The sequence below is a fragment of the Dermacentor albipictus genome, chromosome 1 (genome assembly GCF_038994185.2).
Source record: "Dermacentor albipictus isolate Rhodes 1998 colony chromosome 1, USDA_Dalb.pri_finalv2, whole genome shotgun sequence".
In the NCBI taxonomy this organism is placed as follows: Eukaryota; Metazoa; Arthropoda; class Arachnida; order Ixodida; family Ixodidae; genus Dermacentor; species Dermacentor albipictus.
Genome location: NC_091821.1, coordinates 347698988 through 347720029, shown reverse-complemented (window position 1 = coordinate 347720029; position 21042 = coordinate 347698988). Strand labels below are relative to the sequence as shown.

Sequence of the window (21042 nt, the reverse complement as noted above, 5' to 3'; positions counted from 1 at the left end):
AGCTATAGAGTTGTAAACTTGATAGATCCGGCCGAAAATTTTCAATTTTTGCCAATTTTTAGTAAAATATTGACAATCCACGTCGGAAATTCTAAGCAAATAATCACTAGATTTTAAGTTGTTCTTTTAAATGCAACAGGCCTCGTGAAATTCGGTGCAGTGGTTGCCGAGATATACGAATTCTCCTTCTACATGTATTTAGATAGGAGCACCCGAGCTAATGCTTCCTCTTAATACCACGCGGCTTAAACTAATTGGATAGAAACAGCCGTAAAGGAGTAGCATTGCATTACTCAGTTTGTATCACCACATTTTGATGTTGAATAGAGTAAGCCGAGCCTTATCTCTTTGTATATATACTGCGGACTTGTTCTGTAAATGTACTTAAGAATCGATAGCCAAGTACTCGTATCTACAGCGTTAGGAAGTTTCACAACTGCATGTGTTATTGGTGAATTTCAATGGCAAACAAGATGCTAGAGTAACTGACCTTCTGTGGCTTCAGAGATATAGACAATGCCCACGTATTATATACAGACATACAGCGTGCCGACCTTCTCGGAGAATCCAGCAATGGCGCGTATTTGAAAACATGTACCATGATGCTATGCAATCTCCACGTGAGTCGGAAATTTGCAATTTATTTGAAAAAAAAGGAAATTTTCCAATAGTAAAAACATAAGACCACAAAACTGAAATGTTGCGGCGATAAAGCGACACGCACAGAGTACGGTGTCAGAGCACGTCGAAAACACTGAAACTGCGGCTGACGCGATAGCAACGTCATACGCAGCGAAGACAAGCTATTTTCTAAAATCACATGTGGGAGGAAAGAGACGTGGTCGTGCCGTCCTTATAACACATGGTTTCGCTTGTAGACAGTGCTGACCTGCGAGAAAGTGCTGGCCTTGATTCGATTTAACTAAGCACGCGACGACAAGCTCATCTATCGCTCTACTGTTGAGATGACAGCTGTCGGTTTTTAATCGGGGCGACATCTTTAATTGATAGTGAGACTCCATACACTCCACTCCCTTTAGACACAAGATTTTATAAAATACTGCACCAGATCGCAGTTAGGTCATTTGCAGGATTTATAGCTTACGCCTCATCTCTCTGTTGACCTTTTTACGTGACAGTGGCCTATTAAAGAGACTATACTGATCCCATTCCGTCCCTTTTCATATTTTTTTCACGCTTTTATCTTTGTCACGCTCTTCTTTACGTCTTTACTTCCCCTTTCCCTTCCCCTAGTGCAGGGTAGCAAACCGGAGGTTCTAACTCTGGTTAACCTCCCTGCCTTTCTCTCATTTGCGTCCCTCTCTTTCTCTCTCTCTCTCTCTCTCTCTCTACGCTTCATATAATATGTGATTGTGCGTACTCAAGTATTTGAATAATGTTTTAGGGTGAAGGTGTATATGGCGAGCTGATTCGTCCATCCGTCTGTCCGTCTGTCGGTCGCCTGTACTCCGAAAACTGTTCCTGTGCAACCCCATGTCCATACGTGAAGAAAGAAAAAAAAAGTGAAAGAGAGGCGCGCGATTAGCCAACATCACCTAGATGGCACGAGGCCTGTTTACTCCGATCCATGACGTCGCGCTACCTCACCCGAAATTTCCACTGACAATGCTGGCGTGATGAAAGCGGTGAGGTCAATATCACTGTTGTCTACGAGAAGGCATCCCGATTAGATTCCATGGTAGTCGGGCCAGGTAACATAATGCCATGGGTCGGAGTGAAAAGCCTTGTGCTATAGGTGGTGTTAGATTAACTGAGCCAGCAGTAACGTCGTTGCTCTCCGTCGCAGCGGAGCGCGCGCGCAGCTGTTTCTCTCCGGCTTCGAAACGGGTAGGCCCCGCGTCTTATGTACTCCTTAGGAGCAGGCAACTTTCGATCAGCAATGCAGCGAGCAGAACCGGGAACGAGCTCGTCTATGCCGTGCCGATGGTGCATCCCGGGCACAAGAACATGCTCGTGCAGCCGAGCGCAAGCAGCAGCTGCATACCGAGGATCCGGCAGCCTACCAAGCCGTCGTTTAAGGAACTGTCGGGATTAACCCAGTGACCCTGGGTTAATCCCCACACCTGTTTCAGCTTCGCTGGTTAACCATCTGTATGGAGTGCTTGGGTGGTGATTTTTAAAGAAGTTTAGGTGTGGAATACGCTTTGAATAACTATGTAGGTTTGTAGAACGCAAATGCTGCCGCAGGGCATTTTTAAAGGACCTACAGAGCAGAGAACAATAAACACACTGCTTTGTTATTGATCTATGAAGAAAATGCACTTTTAGCAGATTAAACATCCGAAACAAGTACATAATTACAAAATTTCGCGACGAAGCTGTGCAGATATTTCTTTTCTTTTTGATGACCATAAAACATAAGCTTTGCTGAATAAACGGTTGTTCATTCCACTTCGTCGTACTAGTTTGACATACAAGAAATGCTAAACAACGAACTAGCTCCTCCAAAGTGAACCCGTCTGTATAGAATTGCCAACAGAAAGAGTTTTTCAGTGAACTTGAACCAAGCCTTCTAAGAAAAAATAAAAAGATACATTCACGCGCCATGTGAATGCAACCGTCTTAGTATTGTTCTCGGTTCTATTGAGTAAATCAAAGTATTCTTTACTACAAACTTCTATTATCAGTGAATGAAATTATTTGACCAATCTTTAAAGATATGGTTGAAACGCATAACCGTCAATGTAGAAATTGTAGCAGAAGTTTGATGTGGGCGAGTTGGTTTTGCGTACTTAAAGAAAAGAGCGCTACGAGGACGCGGACAAAAAGAGGAACATGTATGACGAACAAGGCGCAATTTCCAACTAAATGTTATTTTGAAGAAAGAGGGTTTTAAATACATACAACCTAGAATGGCCCATCGTGACATCACGACCTCCTTATCTCATTAGAAAAGCTATCTCTTTTTCAGTAAGCGTATTTAAAATCCTGTTTCTTCAAATTAACATTTAGTTGGAAATAGCGCCTTGTTCATCGTACATGTTTCTCTTTTAGTCCGCGTCTTCGTAGAGCTCTTTTCTTCAAGTAGAAATCGTAGTGCGCACTGAGAAAAACAAAACAAATGATTTTTTTCCATAAGAGAGAGAGAGGGGGGGGAAGAAGGAAAGGCAGGGAGGTTACCCAGACTGAGTCCAGTTTGCTAGCCTACACGTGGGAAGGGGAATGGGGAGTGACAGAGAGAGAGAAAACACGAGTCTTTAGCGCACTTGCACATGGACTAAGTTAGCTGTAGGATGTCTGTAGTCGGGCACTCAAGTCTGTTGCCTTCAGGTAGTGAAGAAGCGCTCGAACTGCTTTCTGGGCTAATGAACTGTGAGGGCAGGCTCCCTAGATCTTTGCTTCTGTAAATGGCCTGTCATCCAGTCTATTCAAGGCACACTGGAGAGTCTGACGTTGGTTGTTAGAGCGAGAACAGTGGCACAGAAGCTGACTGATGGTCTCTTCACACTTGCACTTAGCGCACATTGGTGAATCAGCCATTCCAACACGATAGCTGTAGGAGTTGGTGAATGCTACTCCTACCCACAGCCGACACAGCAATGTTGCGTCACGTCGTGGAAGGTTCGCTGTTAATGTAAGTTTCAGTGATGGGTCGAGGCTGTGTAAACGACACTTAGAGTTCTGTGGTGTATGCCAGCAACCTAACGTGATTGTACGAGCGAGACTGCGAAGCTCTCTTGCAGCGTCTATTCTCGAGAAAGCTATAAGGAGTGTCGGTGCGCCATCCTGAGCACGTCGGGCAGCGTCACCGGCGAGGTGATTACCAACGATGCCATAATGTCCCGGCAGCCACTGAAAGATGATGTCATGTCCTCGCTCAGAAGTGCAATGGCAAGTTTCGTTGATTTTAGACACCAGCTGTTCATAATTGTCACGTCGTAAACCTCGCAAGCTCTGGAGGGCTGCTTTCGAATCACAAAATATTGTACATTTCTCGGGCGGTTCTTTTTCATGTATTCGACAGCAGTGCGAAGAGCGGCCAGTTCGGAACCTGTAGATGCCGTTACGTGTGAAAAGTCTTAAACTTGATGACGACCAATTGAGATGGTATAACAATGGCGCCCGTCGAATTTTCTGAGACAGAACCGTCCGTGTAAACATGGATTCGGTTAGCGTATGAACAATGCAAAAGTTCCTATGTGATCTGCTTGAGAGCCGCGGTGGTCAGGCTAGCTTTCTTCGCTATTCCTTGAACAGCAAGGTACACATGAGGCTTTTTCAAGCACCACAGAGGGGATGGTGTTCTTGTTGTGGGTGAGTGCCTCAATGACAAAAAGTACCGGTTAGCGGCAACTGATCTGGAGAACGCTGCCTTGGGTCTTTTCTCAGGCAAGCGAGCGAGATGGTGGTCAGGGACTCTGGATATATGGCGAACATGCGCCCGGAGTGCGTCGATAGCTATATAAGTCATTATTTGGTGGTCTCTCGCGGTGGAAATTGTTGCTACGGTTGAAGCACTTCGAGGTAACCCCAGACATGTACGAAGGGCTTGGCCTTGAATGCTTTGTAGGACATGGATGTTAGTTTTGTTAGCATTGGACAGCACTGGTGTGCTGTATCGCAAGTATCGTAGGAAGAGCGTCCTGTATAGTTGAAGCATAGATGCCACGGATGTGCCCCAGGTTTTACCGGTAAGAAACCTTAGTAAATGGGTCATAGAAGTAAGCCTCTTCTTCAAGTACGAGATGATGGGGCTCCATGAAAGGTCTCTGTCAATAATAACGGCTAGGAATCGGTGAGATTTGCGCATGAAATCGTTTGGTGGTAGAAATGGGGTACCAGGTCATGGGCTTGTGGGTAAAAGCGACTAAGGCGCACTTCTCGGTCGAAATGCTGAGGCTTTGAGCACGCAAATGCGATGATGTTAGTGTCACTGCTTTTTGGAGCCGTGCACGCACCTGGAGACGTGTAACTGCCGAGGCCCACTTGCATATGTCGTCAGCATATATGTAAAAGTTTTCTATATATGGTAGAACGCCGGAAAATCGAAGGATTGCAAGGTTGAACAAAGTGGGGCAAAGAACGCCACCCTGAGGAACGCCACGGCAAGTGTAATGGTCAGCGGTTCGGCCATCTGCACTGTGCACAAAGAAGGATCTTTTGAATAGATAGCTCTGAATCCACCAAAACATGTGCCCACCAATTTCATTATTTTCCAGGGCATCAAGGATGGCTTCATGCGTTACATTATCATAGGCACTTTTCACATCGAGGAAAAGTGAAACCGATATACGCTTGCGGTGTTTTTCTTGTTGTACAGACGTCATGAGGTCGATGACGTTTTCAATAAAGGAGCGGCATCCTTTTTTTTCCATAAATATAGCTGTTGCGCTTTGGGTTTGAATTGTTTCTCAGTGAATAAAACTGGTGGCTAGGAGCCAGTCTTGCTCTTCATTTCAGTATCTCAGACCAAGACGCCCTAAGATACGGACAAAGTTATTCAAACACAAAGGTGGCGTTACCTTAGCTGAATACGCTGTTTATGCCTGTATGTAACTAATTCTAACAAAAAAAAAATCACGAGTCAAGGCTAAATCGCTCTCGCCCTGGTAAAGGTACCGCTAGTAGCGGCAATCACATCCACAAACATCGAGAAAATAATTCCAGATTTCACTTACTGTCTTGTTTGCTGTTCAAATTCCTGGAAACTACGTCAATACAGAACGTGAGAGATAGGAAGTTTAAATACATATAAGAGATGGAAACGTCTGCTGCAGGAGCATGTGGTCCTCCCCAACAAGTGCAATGTGTTCGACAGAGGCAGGGAAAGGAAGAACAGGAAATGTCAGTTGAATCTTGAACGCTGGAGCAGTGGCTCCCTCTAACGTTTTGTGACTACCTCCAGCGTGTGATGCGATGCGCCTAACTACACTACTAAGTGGCCGTAAATGGAAGTATGCTTGGGCCCTCACGTAATTGAAGCGAGTTCTTTTTTTTTCTGTTCATTAAGCAAGGACGTATGGAAGAGTAGTACGGTTTAAAGTTACTGATTCTATATTATAACGCTTTTGTATAGCGCGATATCATGAGTGCAAAAAAGTTATCGGTGCACAGGAAGTGAACATGTGCATTATAAATTCAGGCATAATTTCTTCCTAACGGATTTCTGGGCAATGAAAATAAGAGATAAATTCCAAAAGTGGAGCTATGACGACATGCACTCATAACTGGCGCGAGCGCTTCAGTGGCTCTGCCTGAACGAAAAGCAAGAACAATGACAGAATGAGCTGCGTCGGAGAAGGAAAGCTTCAGCTGTTCCGAAATTAAAGTAATTTGCATTTCTTTTGTGGGCTTTGTGATCTCAACTAGAGTAGTGCGGCTTTTAAGCGAGGGATACGGTGAAGATTCTCTTTGTCTCATATCAGCGAACGATCTGAGGCAGCAAAGATGCTTCGCAATCCGGCGGAAGGTCGCTATGCGGCTGATTAAGTCCTTGCTTTCGCTGCCAAACTCAATATTAGGGAATCAGCCTTCAAACCACGCCATCGACAGCCGACGCAAGACTGAGACGGCTCGGATAAAGATAAGGAAGAATGAATAAAGTGGTCTCACATAAGTGAAGCGATCAATAGAATAAATTATATTCTAGTCATTGAAAACATGTTTTTTTTCTCTCTCCCCTGACCCCTCCCGCCTTTCCCTTTCTTTATTAAGAAACTCCATATACCCATGTGTCGCTCCCAGCTTTTGAAAAGCATGCCTTTTGAGAGGTGCGGTAAACAAAGCGTTTTCTTGTGATTGATCGCGACTGCGCAACGGAAATATTTGACATTGGAAAAGTATACCGAGTACGCGTTCGCCTTTGGTGGTGCATCGGTAGTGGAATTAAAAGAGGCTGTCGACACGCCTAATCAGCTTTTCTTTAGCATTTTATTGTGGTACTTTACCGGCAATGGGAAACAAACTGCATGACAATATTATATATCGGCGTATTGCCTCACGACCTGCTGAATTAGTCGAGCGACGCGTGAAAAAAAAACAAAAAAAAACAGAGTCACTGCTCTACTTCCGCCTTCACGTCAAGCCCAGCGTTATGGATCGGCGTGTTTGGCACGTAGAGTTCTGGACACGAAGTCGCGCGTTTGATTCCCACAGGCATACTGACTGGCGTGCACTAATAGAAGACGGCTTAAGTGGTTGAAGTCTATCCGTATAGCACTCGGCCGCGGTTCTTCTCACGACCACCGCTGCGACACAAAGCTCCAGTAATTGCTTGTGGTTCACGGACGTCGTATTTCTTAGAAAACGCGCAGTGGTTGTTGGAGAAACTGCGACATCAATTGCGTGTTCAGCGTACTGAAAATACTTTTGGAAAAACGTTTATTACTTTGTGTTCCCAGAACCAAAGCACACCAATGCAGAAGCTGCACACCAGAGGGGGCGAGAAATTCAGCTTACCTGTGCCTCCTCCCTGCACAATGTCTTTACTGCAGCCGCTATTACAGTTTTCTGCAAACCGCTCTTGACATTATTCCCGAATACTGTCAGCTATCTCTTTAAAAAATACACTTGTTGCAGAAAGTTGTGTGTATATACATAGATCACTCACGAAGTCGCCTTGTTTGTCCATGTTTTTCCCGAAAACCCCTCATTATCCATTAAAAGACTACGCTAATGGTTACTTGGGACTCTCTGTCATGCACTAAAATTGTGCTTCACTGAAGGACGGTGACAGCGTGGTTAGAAACAGCTAGGGTGTACGCAGATAAGCAGGAGCGCGGCTATAAATTACCTAAAGAACATCCCCGCTTGCTCCTCTAATATTTCAAATAAACGCATTTTGTCGTATCACAACCCTTTATCGTTTGAGTTCCGCACGCTTCGCACAAGACGTGCTAGAGCTCTCGCTCATCTTTTATCTGAGTCACACACAAGCTACTCTTCTACTACGGTGGCCAACGGGAGGCTCCCGTGCTTGGGCGTCCTAAAAAAAAAAAAAAGACTTCCTTATCGGACGCTGTTTCTTTCCCCTCTAACAGGTTTCTTTGCAAACCCTAACCCAGATGAGGCTACGAGCCAGACTCGGGCATCGCTACTTTGTTGCGTCAAGCCATCCGCGACGCTGAAGGGAAGAGTAACTGCGTAAGGGCACTCACGTCGTCCTCGGTACTCCGTTAAAAACATCCTGCTCACCGCACGCGCGCATGCGCGCGCTTCCCAGTGGTCGTATACACCACGGGCAGACAAGCGCCGGCCTCTAATTAACTGGCCTTCGGAGCCCCGCGGTTCGCTCGCTGCCGGGCGTCTCGCTCTGGCGGCAACCGGATCTGTTAAGTGTGTGTCGCGAGACACGCTTCCTCCTTTCGCCTTGAGATTCTGTTTGGGGATGATTCTCGTCACAACCTTAATTAACGTCCGCAATGTGCAGGCTACGCTCGTGGCGCGCTCGCGCTTTTGGTGCGGAAATGCGAAAGGAAGGGGAAAGAAAAATAACGAAGACTCGGACTACGCGGAGAGCCTTCTCATTACACATTTCCGTTCTTAACCACTTTTTTTTTTTCTCGCAGAAGAAGCGAAGGGGCCCGACGTTACTTTGTGGCCGTTTTCTGAGATGCATTTACACCAGGTGCCGCTTCTTTTTTGGAGGTGAAAAAATGATTCCACGTTATACACCATGGTGGTGCGAGTTTTATGTAGTGACATGGATACCTTACAAGTCTTGCTCAGCCGGAAGGCGGTTGTGACAACGGAGAGAAAAATGTGGAGAATCAGAAGTACTAACAAAAGAATGGTTCATATGTATTTCCCTTTAATTCACAAAACGCTTTCGTTGCTGTCTTCCTTTTTCTTTTTCTTAATTGATGTTGTGACAGTTCTCGCGAGAGATGTAATTACGTTGTCTTAATCTAGCATGTAGGTCCGTCACCTGTTTGGGAGGAGCACATTTAGTAGCGGAGACTGACAAGTCAGACTGACAAGTCTGACAAGTCGAAATGTATAACTAATTATAATCTTCAACATTATGGTAGCTACGCTACTTTGTTTTATTTATTCGCTCTATATGAAGCTGTCCTACAGGAAGGTGAGACGAAATTGTTAGCCAAGAAACCGTACGCTTGGCTACGTCATAAGGCAAGGGGGTAGGTGTGTGAAAAATAGAAATGGTGGACGCGGTGAATTCATACACTGTTAAGAATGGCGAGCTGCACTGCAAGATTGCCACCCAGTTACGACCGGGGAACAAGACACGCATCCCCCGCTCTCCGTCGCTGCACCTAGGATGCGTTCGAGGAAGCGGGCGTTGTGCTGAAAACCGCCGCCATTCCTCCAGCCCCATCGCCGTTGTGACGAAACGAGTTCGGTGGGCGAACTATGGTGCCGGAGCTCTCCAGCGCGTACCTGATCTGCTACGCGTGAGCAAGCTGCCGCGGGAAAGCCGTTTTTTGTTGCTTCTCAGACGCCTTCCGGGACGCAGGACAACGAGCTACCCACCATGGCTCCGAGCTTCCCGGAACGGCACCCCTCCGACATCGGCGCCGGGCATCGGAATGTGTGTGCCTATGTGTACGTAAACTGTTCTGCGGGGCGGCGGCAAGTTGACAATGAGTAAACGAACGTTCGCGTCACCTTGTATCGCGGGAGGACCGAGTGTATAAAAACTGCTGTGGTGCGAATGCTGGACACTTCTCTTGAATAGTGATGTTAGACTGATACACTTCTCTCATGCAGTCATGTTGGACTGACACTCTTTTTCTCAAGCAGTCATGTTAGACTGATTTAAATACTGTAAATAAACCCATAATCCTCGTTATTGGTGAGAAGCAGTTCTTCCCTTCATCAACGTCCTCAGCGTGGATAAGTTGGACGACGGCATGGGCCAGCTACCTTCGAATTCATGCCGGACTCCAATCTTGGCAACGGATCTCGAGCGATGGGATTGAGCCCCCAATCCTGACAACACGCGGGCGGACCGCCCTCCTTGCATATCCATTCGAATCCCGAGATTAACGAAACTTTTTAGATGTCCAACCTCCAAACTTACTACAAAATTCGTTGGCGCTTCATATAGTTCTGTCTCACTATGTTCGAATGAGTTTTTTGGGGGGAAAATAACGGGAACACCTGCATATTTTACGCCAATCATACAAATGTTGCGTCGTTAAGTCTTTTATCAAGAATACTGAATGGTGAAGAACCCTCTTGTATGCACAATCTCTACTGATATCTGCATGATATCTGCAAGACTCGACTTGACCAAAAAAAGAAAAAAAAAAGCGTAAAGACCGACCAGTATGCACCCTAACCTCAACGGTGCACCGCCACGACTGCCACCATTCTGTTCTCGTACTCCTTCCTTGACTGTTTGTTTAATTTCTCCCTCCAGGTAACTCGATATGTTTCACCTCTCACACTCAACCGGCTCACACATCTCAGGAATGTTTTAGGTCTTCGCATCCCAGCGCGCGTTATCTTTAAAGCATAAGAAAAATCGGTGTGCCCACCCCTATCTCGCTGCATCAATTTTCTTCTTCACGTAGGCGCAATTCGTGCGCCTGCCTGCAATTTTCGATCGGTCAGGTTTCAATGAATAATGATCGGAGTGTCCGGTTCCGACGTCTGGTTCAAAGCAGCCCCTCCTGGCTCGAAGGTGAAATATTTAATTTCTTCTTTGTTTGATGAATTGCACAAAACCGAGCACATTTCTTTTCTATATGCGTTCGGCACGGCCACCATGCAGTCACGACTCTTGTTTATTCAATAGGTGCTTCCTGCTTGTAAGTGTGCGGAGTATGGTTTGGAAAGTACGCATTAGTGTTACTTGCAAAAAGATATTCGTCTACTCTGCATTTCATACAATTTTGTGTATTTGGAGGCTGACCCAGAGAGCTCGTACGACCTGCGGGAACAGTGGGAAAAAATAATTGGTTTCAATAGCGCAGTTCTTCAAATAGCTACATTCAACAAATATTTCTTGATTGGAAATACACTTCCTCCTTAGGGTACTTCTGTATCGACGAAATAACAGCAGTGTTGGTCGTCGTGGTGATGGAAGTGGACCAACGCGGCCGTCTGCCGGCAGCGGTAGCGTCAGCGGCGCCCGCCTCCAGGAAGCGGATTGGTCAACAGAGCGACAGCGAGGACACTCATGTCTACTCTCTCAGTAATGAGGACCCTTCGAATGACGACTTCGAACTTGCGAAAAGCCGCAAAGCGAAGAGAAGGAAGACCAGAACGTTTTCGTAGTCAAGAACTCAAACAGTAAGACACACGCAGAGGTCGGACCGCAATACCATCATATTTGTAACCGTGCTTCCTGCCGTCAACATGAAGCTACCTAACAGGCAATCTGTGTCGATGTCACTGGAAGCGCTTGTGCCAAACTAAATATGGGACATTCGAGTGAACACTCGAAAACCACTACTGCCGGTTGACGTCCAACATGAGGGTGCTCTGACCAACCTACGCTGTGTAACAGAGCTTGATGACATTCAGGTGCACTCCTACATCCCTCTGGGATCAGATGTAATCACCGGCGTAATCTACAACATAAACGTGGCCGTCCGTAATAATGACTTGCCCAATCTTGTCAAGCCAGAAAATGAGGCTGTCATTGTAGATGCTACTCGGCTAGGCAGCTCACGCGGCGCGACGATTGCATCCAGTGTTCATTATCTTCCTTCGCATGTTAAGGCAGGACCCTTTATACATGCTGTGCGGCCCTTCATTCTGAAGCCTCTTCAACGCCGCAAATACATGAAACTGGGACACGTGAGCAGCGTCTGCGAAAACCGGGAGAATGCCTCCCCTGCGCGTCCCAGCCTGCAGATAAACGTGGCGCCACCGTAATGATGTGTTCCGACTGTAGCGAGTCTGATTATCTTTTTCGAAGAATTGTCCACATAAGAAGGAATTGGTCATCTTGAAAGAGATGGTGAGAGACCATTCAACCCATAGAGAAGCCGCCGCTAAAATCAGGAGGCGACGTTCCCGTGACTGACGTTCTTCAAGGAAGGCCATTGCCTCTGCGACGCGCTTGCCACCTCCTACATCATCCCATCCCCCTCTTCTGCCCAGGCAATGCACTGCAGAAAAGACCACGAAGGTCAAGGTCACTGAGGAAACATCTGCCGAAGCTTGGCCAGCCCTAACAAAACGACAGCAATCACCAGCAGAATCAAAGCAAACTTTTGGTGGATAACCTCCGGCGTCTACTGTCAATGATTTGTCCGGCCAAGACAGGCAAGTGGCCGTAATGCTACAATCGCTAATTGATATAATCCGCATGATACTGAACAAGCTGCAAACACCAGTAACTAGAAGTGCTCTGCAAATACCGTATACACTAAATCCAGTGCTTTCTAGCATCATATCAGCACCATGGCTCGGCCAATTGTCTTCTTCCGCACTGAAGGTTTGCCCATCCGTCAATGGAATGCCAGACGTTACAGGACCCGTATATCAGATTTTCACCAATTCCAGAAACATCAGCTTGACTCATACTGTCTAGTTACGAATATTTTCGTCTCGTCAAGGTGCGGTGCTTGCAGCATAGTTATCTGCATCCGTGCGGATTTTACATATGTGGCCCACGTCGACTCGACAAAACGCAAGCAGTCGCGTTTCGGCGACTTCAGACAAATACATACCCACACCCAAAATACATTAGCAAAATCACAGAGGGCAGGGAAAGCGACAAATGTAGGCTCTGTTCAGAAACAGGTACACTCACACACATAATGTGGGAATGCACCTCACTCCCGTTCTCTCATCCCCCCGTCAGCAGCGAGACTGACTGGACAGCCTGGCTCAGTTCCGGGGACGTCGACCGACAACTTGAACTGGTGGACTGGGCGGAAAAGGCCAAGCAGGCCCAGGGCCTTACTTGAGCCCTAACCCTCAGCAACGTCCCTCTTTACCCTTCCCCCTTTCAATAAAGTTTATCACCACCACCACCTAATCAATGGCATACTCACGTGGCAAGTCACTCTGTGGAAACAGAAATATGCCCCCACTACCCTGTGGGACGCAGAATGATGGTGATTGTAGCGTGAGAGGGATGTTGATGGAAGAGTGGCGCAGACAGAGAGGGGCCCATATACAGGTCGTCGGAATGCCTTGCAGGGGGATTGAATTTCTGATTCAAAACAAGCCACAATAAGTGCTCCATGTTCTCTTCGCAGCCGCAGACATCCAACGCGTCACGGTTGGTTATTACAGTTAGCGTAAAAAGATGAAAGAGAGAAAGAAAGCGAGGAGCGGAAGACAAAGAAGTCAGCCAGACTAGCGTCCGGTTTGCTACATACATTGAGGATAAGAGACAGTGGCGATAGAAAGAAGAAAAGAGAGAGAGGGAGTTAACACTGCGTGCACGCGGGGGAATATTTTAGAGAACGCATGACGTGTTGACTGTACGAAACGGGCCACGTACACAGAAGCGCCGGAATATTGAAACAATATGAAGTTGTGGTCGAGATTACGATTTATTCTAAAACAAATCGGGTGCCGAAGAGAATTTCAAGTGGTGATGGCTATATGAGGACGGTTGAATACAAACTATAAATGTCTGTCCACGTAAGCTCTCACAATTTAACAACGAAGTCAGTGTTGACGTCAATGACGAGCAAGAAAGTCTCAGAATGACGTAAAGAAATGTCAGGACAGCGATTCGGGTACGCGTTATAAAAAGCGCACGTGCACTGCATGAGAAGATTCCGTAAAGTAGGGAAAGGGAAAAAAGAAGTAAGAGGGAAAGAGAAATGGTGGAACTATCCTTCGAAATAAAACTTACAGGAAAGTGTATGAGTGGGACACAATTTTTCTTGATGAACCAGAACCTAATTGAAATTCATGTTATTCAAATATGCAGCGTTTATGGGCGAGTACTACAACAAATCTGACCAATTATCTTTATTGCTGCGTGATAATTTTTAAATGATTACCCTGCTTTTGTAATTAAGAATCGTCTTCTGCCAGTAGAGAGAGATTACTGCCAGTAAGACAGAGAGATTCTATAGAGAGAGATTACGTTCTTTCGGGGCTCCGAATCAAAGTGTACTTGGCTGCCAGTGCATTTTCCGTGGAGTGTGCTTTCTTTTGTATACTTGCCCAAGTTGCGCCGTTTTAGCCAGTAAGCGCAAACAAAAGAAGAAAGAAGAAAGCTCTAATGAATAGGCAGCGTTGTAAGCTTTTGCATAAGCCTGGGTGGTGAGCCTTATGTGCGCAGTTGACCGATCGCAATTCCAGGAACCATGCTGTAAGCGAAGTACCGTTAGGCACTGCCTCATCTTCAAGCGAGGTTAGGCCTTTCGGTTCCCGGCTAAACAAGTGTTCCACCTGGCACAAACTAAGACAGAGTGCCACGCCGGCTTCAGCAGCCTCCTGCGTCCTACACTAGTGTTTAACTGGATTCCATTAAAGAGACACCGTTGAGAGCCAATAGCGCTGTCCTTCACTATTCGGTTCTCAGCGAAACGCCGGGCTTCTTTGATCTTCTGCTTTCTTCTAGACTGCCTGGCGTACAAACAACATTGGCCAAGTTGACTCGACGTTCGCGCACTCCGCTTACGAGGAGTGCGCGAGTACCTGCTCCTAGGCAAATAAACTCTCGTCCCACGCCAGCATGTCTCCTGTCAAGTGTGCCCTCGAATTCCGCCACACAAGAGCGTTACGCAACACCAGACAGGGGGAAATGTTTCTTGCGTAGAAGTCGATTTTATCTGGAATTGGGGTTGATAGGCACGCGTCGTGATCCCAGTCCAGATTATGCAATGAGCTCGAAAGTGATACACTCAGCTGGAGAGTCATAATGTACCTTCTTTTCCACTATTTTTGTGTCCCCTTTTGCGAGCTGTGTCGATTTCATCATTACAGTTATTCCAGAGGGTATAAAAAGTGATCGCGTATGTTGAGAACGCTTCAGCTGCTGCTTCCGAAACTGCTTCTGAAGCAGCGGATGCAGTTTAAATGGACACTTTCAGTGGGCTGTCGAAGTCACTGGGAACGCATTGGCGAAGGTTGCAACACTCCATGAACTTGCTATCTGTACAGCCAATTAATCACGCTGCGCTAATCAACGTTACTCAATTTGCGCTATTAGGAAATGTATCTTGGCTTTATGATGTTGCCCTTGGGTCTACATTTCAATAAGAGCCTTTTATACATGCGAACCCAAATTATACTTAAAATTACATCGGTCGTATTCGTCAACGTTCGTAATAGACTGCCGGCGAAAGCTCTGAAATCCTCGAATGGAAGTTTAGCTTATGGACGTAATTTAGATGGACGTAATTTAGCTTATGTAGCTAAATATATAAGTATCAGACGTGTGTCGGCGAATATGCATCTGCACAGATTCTCTCCGTGAAGGTCCACGCCATTACGCCGGTGTATGGTCTGTCGGATTACTGATAGGCGGGCAAGTTATAGGGAATCAAAGCTATATCTGGACAGTGCCAGGGAAGGCATAGAGAGACCAAGAAAATGGACAGGCCATGTACTGCACTCACAATATTTTATATTCAGCTTTGGTTTCTGAAAATATCTTTGCGAATTATTTTAGTTTTACATGTTTTGATGCTGCCAGCCGTGTACTAATGAGCCATTCCGCTTAATAAAAATGTTTGTTGTCAGTGTAGCCAATATCCTGCCTATTTTCTTCGCAACTCTTCCTTTTGTAGCGCTATCCCAGGTATAGCTATGAATTAGCATTCGTTGTTGTTTTTCCACGAGAGTAGGCAGATTTGTACATGTTAAAGAAAAAAGAAATTACCGATTACAATTATAAATATTACATTGAAAATGTTCTTGATTACAGTGGCAAACTTCTGTTCCATGAAAGTAATGGTGTTGTTACTAAAACGTAACCACTTACTTTAACGTTACTTTCCGCTCAGTCTTTAATAATATTGCGCAAATACACTAAATAGAACGAGCTGGCTGGGCTCTTTAAGTGCGTCCTCTGCAGCCGTTTGCACGTTGTTTATGTTTGGCTATCCAGTGGCCTGATGCTCGCGTCGAGGTCCTTTATGAAATGCAGCACTTGCTATTGAAACTCGGAGAAGGCGTTCCCGCTCAATCCAATAGAAAGCTTAAGAAATCTTGCGTAGGTGATTTTGTGCACCAGAGCCCGAAGTAGTCATCGTTTTGGAGCCATAGCAACGCCAGTTACATTTGTCGGTCAACATCTGCAGAGCAAATGCGCATGGACGAGGATCCAGCGTGGTACGACTGCGGGCGTTGTACTGTAGTTCTTGCCAAGTCGAAGTGCTTAAAGCTGCGTCACTTGTCACAGTTTGTCTCCTCAGTAGCTTAACTGGTTATTGTATTTGGTTACTGAAAAAGTGTAATCGAATTAGAGTGAGCTTTAGCGAGTAAATTATGTAATCGATCAATTACAAGTCTACCGAAAATGTAATTCGTTACAAGTAATTAATTACATGGCACTCGTTACATACAAGTCTGCCTGTATAACACAGAATCTACAGTTTGTCTATGTCAAATGTTAGGGGCCTGCATTCACTGCTGAACACGTAGCTCATCAAACAACGGGAATGGATAGCCGTGCAGTAACCAATGATCACGGAGGTACTTCTAGCTATCAACGCATGGGGAATCCTGTTCGGGTGCTGTTACTGGGGCTAAACGTTTGCTCTGCAGTTTTCTTTCCTTCTCTCAACACGATGCACTTCGACTTGAGCTGCCGGAGATGTGTATTTGTAAACGAAGGTATCTTCATGGGGCCACTTTTCACGACTAGTCGCACGAACACCAGAACAACTGTGGGCTTCATGCTCCTGAAGCAACTAGCACACGACAGGCTAGGCAGGGGAGAAAACGTTCTACGAATGTTTATTTCACCAACGCACACTATCTCCTCTAAAACAATGAAACAATAGAAAAAAAATGTACGAGAGAACGAATAATGCAAGGAACACATTTGTCAAGATCTAGTTCGTACTCACTCAAACCGGAACTTTTTTTCACCAGTGAACATGTAACTCGGTAGGTGATGGTACCAGTAGAGATGTGGCGGCATGCCTAAAGGATCTATAACATTCCCACCCTTTTTCTCTTTTTTGTTATTGTCTCGCAGGTGCGGCGCAGACGACCACCGCCAGGCCTCGGTTTCTGAGCGGTATCAAGAACGTCACTGTCGCACAAGGTCGAGAGGCCACTCTCGAGTGTCACATTGAGAACTTGGGCAAGAACAAGGTGAGGTGACAGCATACATTACTGCAGAGCTTCAGTTTGTCATGCCAGAATTGATTGAACGTCAGTTTATAACGCTGAATGACAGCGTATTATCCTAGGGCTCCTTTTGGGTGTTTCAAGTAAGAATATTTCGGAACCATATGCGAAGCTTCAACGGATGGGCACAGTTCTCGCCCTCACGGTCTAGCTCTACGAGTTGCGATCCCTACTGGCGTTGCCGACTTCGTGTCTGGGTACACTGGAGATCGCTTTTGCCTCTAATTGATACGCATATCCAGGCTGTCGTCTCAGCAGCAGAAACCACCCGATGATTCCATCATCGCATCGTTCAGAGTTGCATGTCCATTTCTAGGCGAACAATGTCTCGCGTTCGCAGCATCTGTCGCAGCGAAGCAGCAGGCGTTGGGCCAACGCCGTCTCCCAATCGTAAACTCGCATTGAAACAACGTGCCCTCCGTGCCGCACCTTTTGCAACGCTGATCGCACGTGCCGCTGCCCTCAAACCGCGAGCGCCCAATGAGTAACGTGTGGCCATCATATCTGGAGAGAGAAATCCGCGTCCGGCGCTTCCGAGGCGCCTTTAAGGGCGCACGAACGAAATCGCCGGTAGAGACGGGGCTCGCGTCGTCTGCATACGACGCGGCGACGGAGAATACCGATGACGACCGCGCTGCCCTCTCGAGGAGGAACAATGAGGCCCCGAGAGCGGCGGCGCGGGAGCAGCGGAAGAGTTCTTAATTGCAGCCGAAGCCGCACGTGTGCCGCCCCTTTCGTTCGAAGACGGGGTGCCTCCGGCGAGGTATAGCGCAGACGCGGCCCTTAATAGCTTGTTAAACCGATAGGCGAACGCGCACAATGCGCGGGCCGCGGGTCGGTGGGAGAGCAGAGGAGGCCGGGGCGCTGCGGGGTGGTCGCGGTGCCTGCGTGGAGGGAAACGCTGCGCTTCGGCGATGGAAACGCCCGTGTCAAACAAGCGGGCTGTAGCAGGTGACGACGAAAAGAGGAAAGTGATTGGAAGTGATGACAGGCGCAGCACAGGGGAAAAAAGAAAAAAAAAGAACGTTAGCAGCCCATTGTGAAGGAGGAAGAAAGGTGTGCGAATAGATACTACAAAAAAAATAAATTTCGTTGTAGTGTGGGATTGTGTCTGTGCAAAGGAGTGAAGTAGCTTTTAGGTGGTCGATCTAGCGTCCCTTGACACACAGCCAGTAGATAAAAGGAAAAAGAAACGTAGAATGTCTTCGTCCTCACTGTTTTTAATGTAAAGAGATGGACTTGGCGACGCAGGGACTTCCGTCATGTGGCCCGCTGTTTTTCTCTTTGCCTTGGGCACTTGTCAATTGACATGACTTGACATGAACATAATACATATACATATACATATACATATACATATACATATACATATACATATACCGATATGCATTGCAAGGCTAGATCTTATCACCAACTCGTCCTCAAGTTCATGACTGTTAAATCGTGCATGTGTTTCTGAAGCCTCTCTTCATTTCCAAATTATATCGTAACGAAAAATCAAGCGACATGTTCAGCACATTATTGTGCGCTGTGTGACGGCACCTGTGATATTATTTGACACCAGAACTTGCGCTCGTATTCTTTTGTGCACACGTAAATCACTTTCGCTCACTCGTTTGCAAACCAGGGCTTGTATTCACAAAAACTTCTCATTCTTGCCGCTATTGGCGCTGGACATTTTATTAGCAAAGATAAGAACATGTAACGTACACCCTTGAACAAAAGTTTACGGACCACAGGGTCACGGAAAGAACAGAATTTTTTCTTAATTAACATGCATAAACAGAAATTGATGAGTGCACTAGAAAACTCGTAATGCCAAGTTTGGACTGCAGTCTTTAATTTCAAGTTCCATTAACTGAGAGAGCAGAAAATGAGTTTTATAGCGGAATCCCTGGTCCGTATACATTCGCTCACGGGTGTACATCCACAGTAACGGTAAAAACATTCACGGCATGCAAGAGGCAGCCGAAAACCTGCCGCAAGAAGAGGCGAGCGGCAACTTTGTACTCCCGCAGAGCGAACGGGTCTTGGGACACTTTTTTCCTAGCCGGCCGCTAGCCGCCGAATGGGGAGACCAATGAGGAGTCGCCGATTCAGTCACGTGGGCGAACGCTAAAAGAAAATATACCCCCTTTCTCAGAATCGCGGTTGCAACCGCAGTGAATTCAACTGATGGCTATTCACTTGCTGGCCACGGCGGCAAAGACGCTCGCAATTGGGGCCATGCCCACGCTGGCGCGTCCTGCCAACTGCGAATTGCCGCGCGCGTTTTCTTTTTTTTTCGGCAAAAAAATTAAATTATGGGGTTTTACGTGTCAAAACCCCAATCTGATTATGAGGTACGCCGAAGTGGGCGACTGCGAAAATTTTAATCTGCACATAAATCTGATTACACGGGTGTTTTGGCATTTAGTCCTCATCGAGATGCGGCCGCTGTGGCCGGGATTCGATCCCGCGACCTCGTGCTTAGCAGCCCAACACCATAGCTTTGTCCGACTAGCGCAAACGTACCTTCACGAAAGAAAAGCTTCTTTATCGTTTTCTTTTCTTAAATTCGGCGTCAGCTCAGTTCAGATAATGACCTTGCTGCACGAACAATTTAGCGTCACTCGAAGATATTCGCGGCTCCAGAGACTGTCACTAGGTGATAAAGGTACGTGCATTTATTCTAACGAAACTGATCATTGCATTAACGGAACTACTCTATGAATTGCACTCCCATATACCATAACTGAGCCGAACATAACATATTTAGCTACTTAATGACTACGAAGCATTACCAAAGCTTTACCGGATGTTAATATTGAACAGTGAAAATGTATTTTATCGTTCATCACTGTCAACCTTCAAGACACGTGAAGTTTTACTGGAAATAACCGCATTTTTTCACGTGAGCACAAGTACTGCAAGGAACATTTTAACAAAATGTGGCTGCCGGGGACAAGGCTAAGTGCTGGAAATATTGTAAGGACTCCATTCGTTTATAATATACGCGCACCAATAGATTGTGCTCGCTTTCCTTTGTTTGGCTAATCTAATTTCGTATTCTTAAATCCCGTTAGTCTTTTACCATCAAAAGGAAATATTAGATCGCGAAAGGAGTGCGAATGACTTCCTACCACTGACTAGGTTGCGAAATTAGGGTTCAGCAAATTTCAGTAAAAGCAGCGACTCCGACAGTGAATACCAGTTGGTCGAAATTACACTACCTATATTTTTTTTCATGTTGAAACATGTGTGAATTGGTAAAGGGAGCCTTGTAGTACCGATCCTGTTTTCGCGGATATGAACTTCGAAAAAGAATTTTTTGAAAAGGTCACAAGCTTCACCGCTTTATCTTAGTACTGGGCGGTTCGTTCCTTAACAACAAATCTCGTTGTATTCCTTCCGTATACGAATAGCGGGCTGGTGGCGACATTCTTGAGTCGTAGCGGCGAAGCATAAAGTGTGACGGTACGAATGACTATATTTAGATGCGGCAGTAGAGAGTCTTAGTTGTTTTATCTTACCTGACATATACAACCTATGTCCATATGCAGTAAATCTCTCCGTACAAAAACAAACAAAAAGCCGGTGGATCTCAAATGCAGATTGCAGTGCTCGATTACGCGGAAAAGCGAGCCCACTAATTTCTCTAATGACACTGCTGGCGTTTACGCAGTGTTTTGTTGCTTTCTTCCTTCTTTTTTTGACGTCATGGCCCTAGATGTCATGTCACCCATCACGGTAGGGGCCAAGCAATTATCGAATTCATACAACGCAAGATTTGAACATTACGGATGTCAAGGATTAAGACAAAATGGAGAGCAAATACGGAAAGACACACTGTGT

The 21042-nt window shown here is 46.1% G+C and overlaps 1 protein-coding gene and 1 long non-coding RNA gene across 7 annotated transcripts in view; one reads left to right on the top strand and one right to left on the bottom strand.

Moving 5' to 3' along the window:
• The window catches only part of LOC135896232 (lachesin-like), a 348730-nt gene that overhangs the window by 301837 nt on the left and 25851 nt on the right, over positions 1-21042 (top strand). For all 6 annotated transcript variants that reach the window (XM_070531782.1, XM_070531783.1, XM_065425606.2 and 3 more), the window contains one exon: positions 17054-17172. In XM_070531782.1, coding sequence (XP_070387883.1) covers positions 17054-17172 — 119 coding nt within the window. The remainder of the gene's footprint in view (positions 1-17053; positions 17173-21042) is intronic.
• The window catches only part of LOC135897588 (uncharacterized), a 191153-nt gene that overhangs the window by 160103 nt on the left and 10008 nt on the right, over positions 1-21042 (bottom strand). The gene's annotated exons all lie outside the window — the stretch shown is intronic.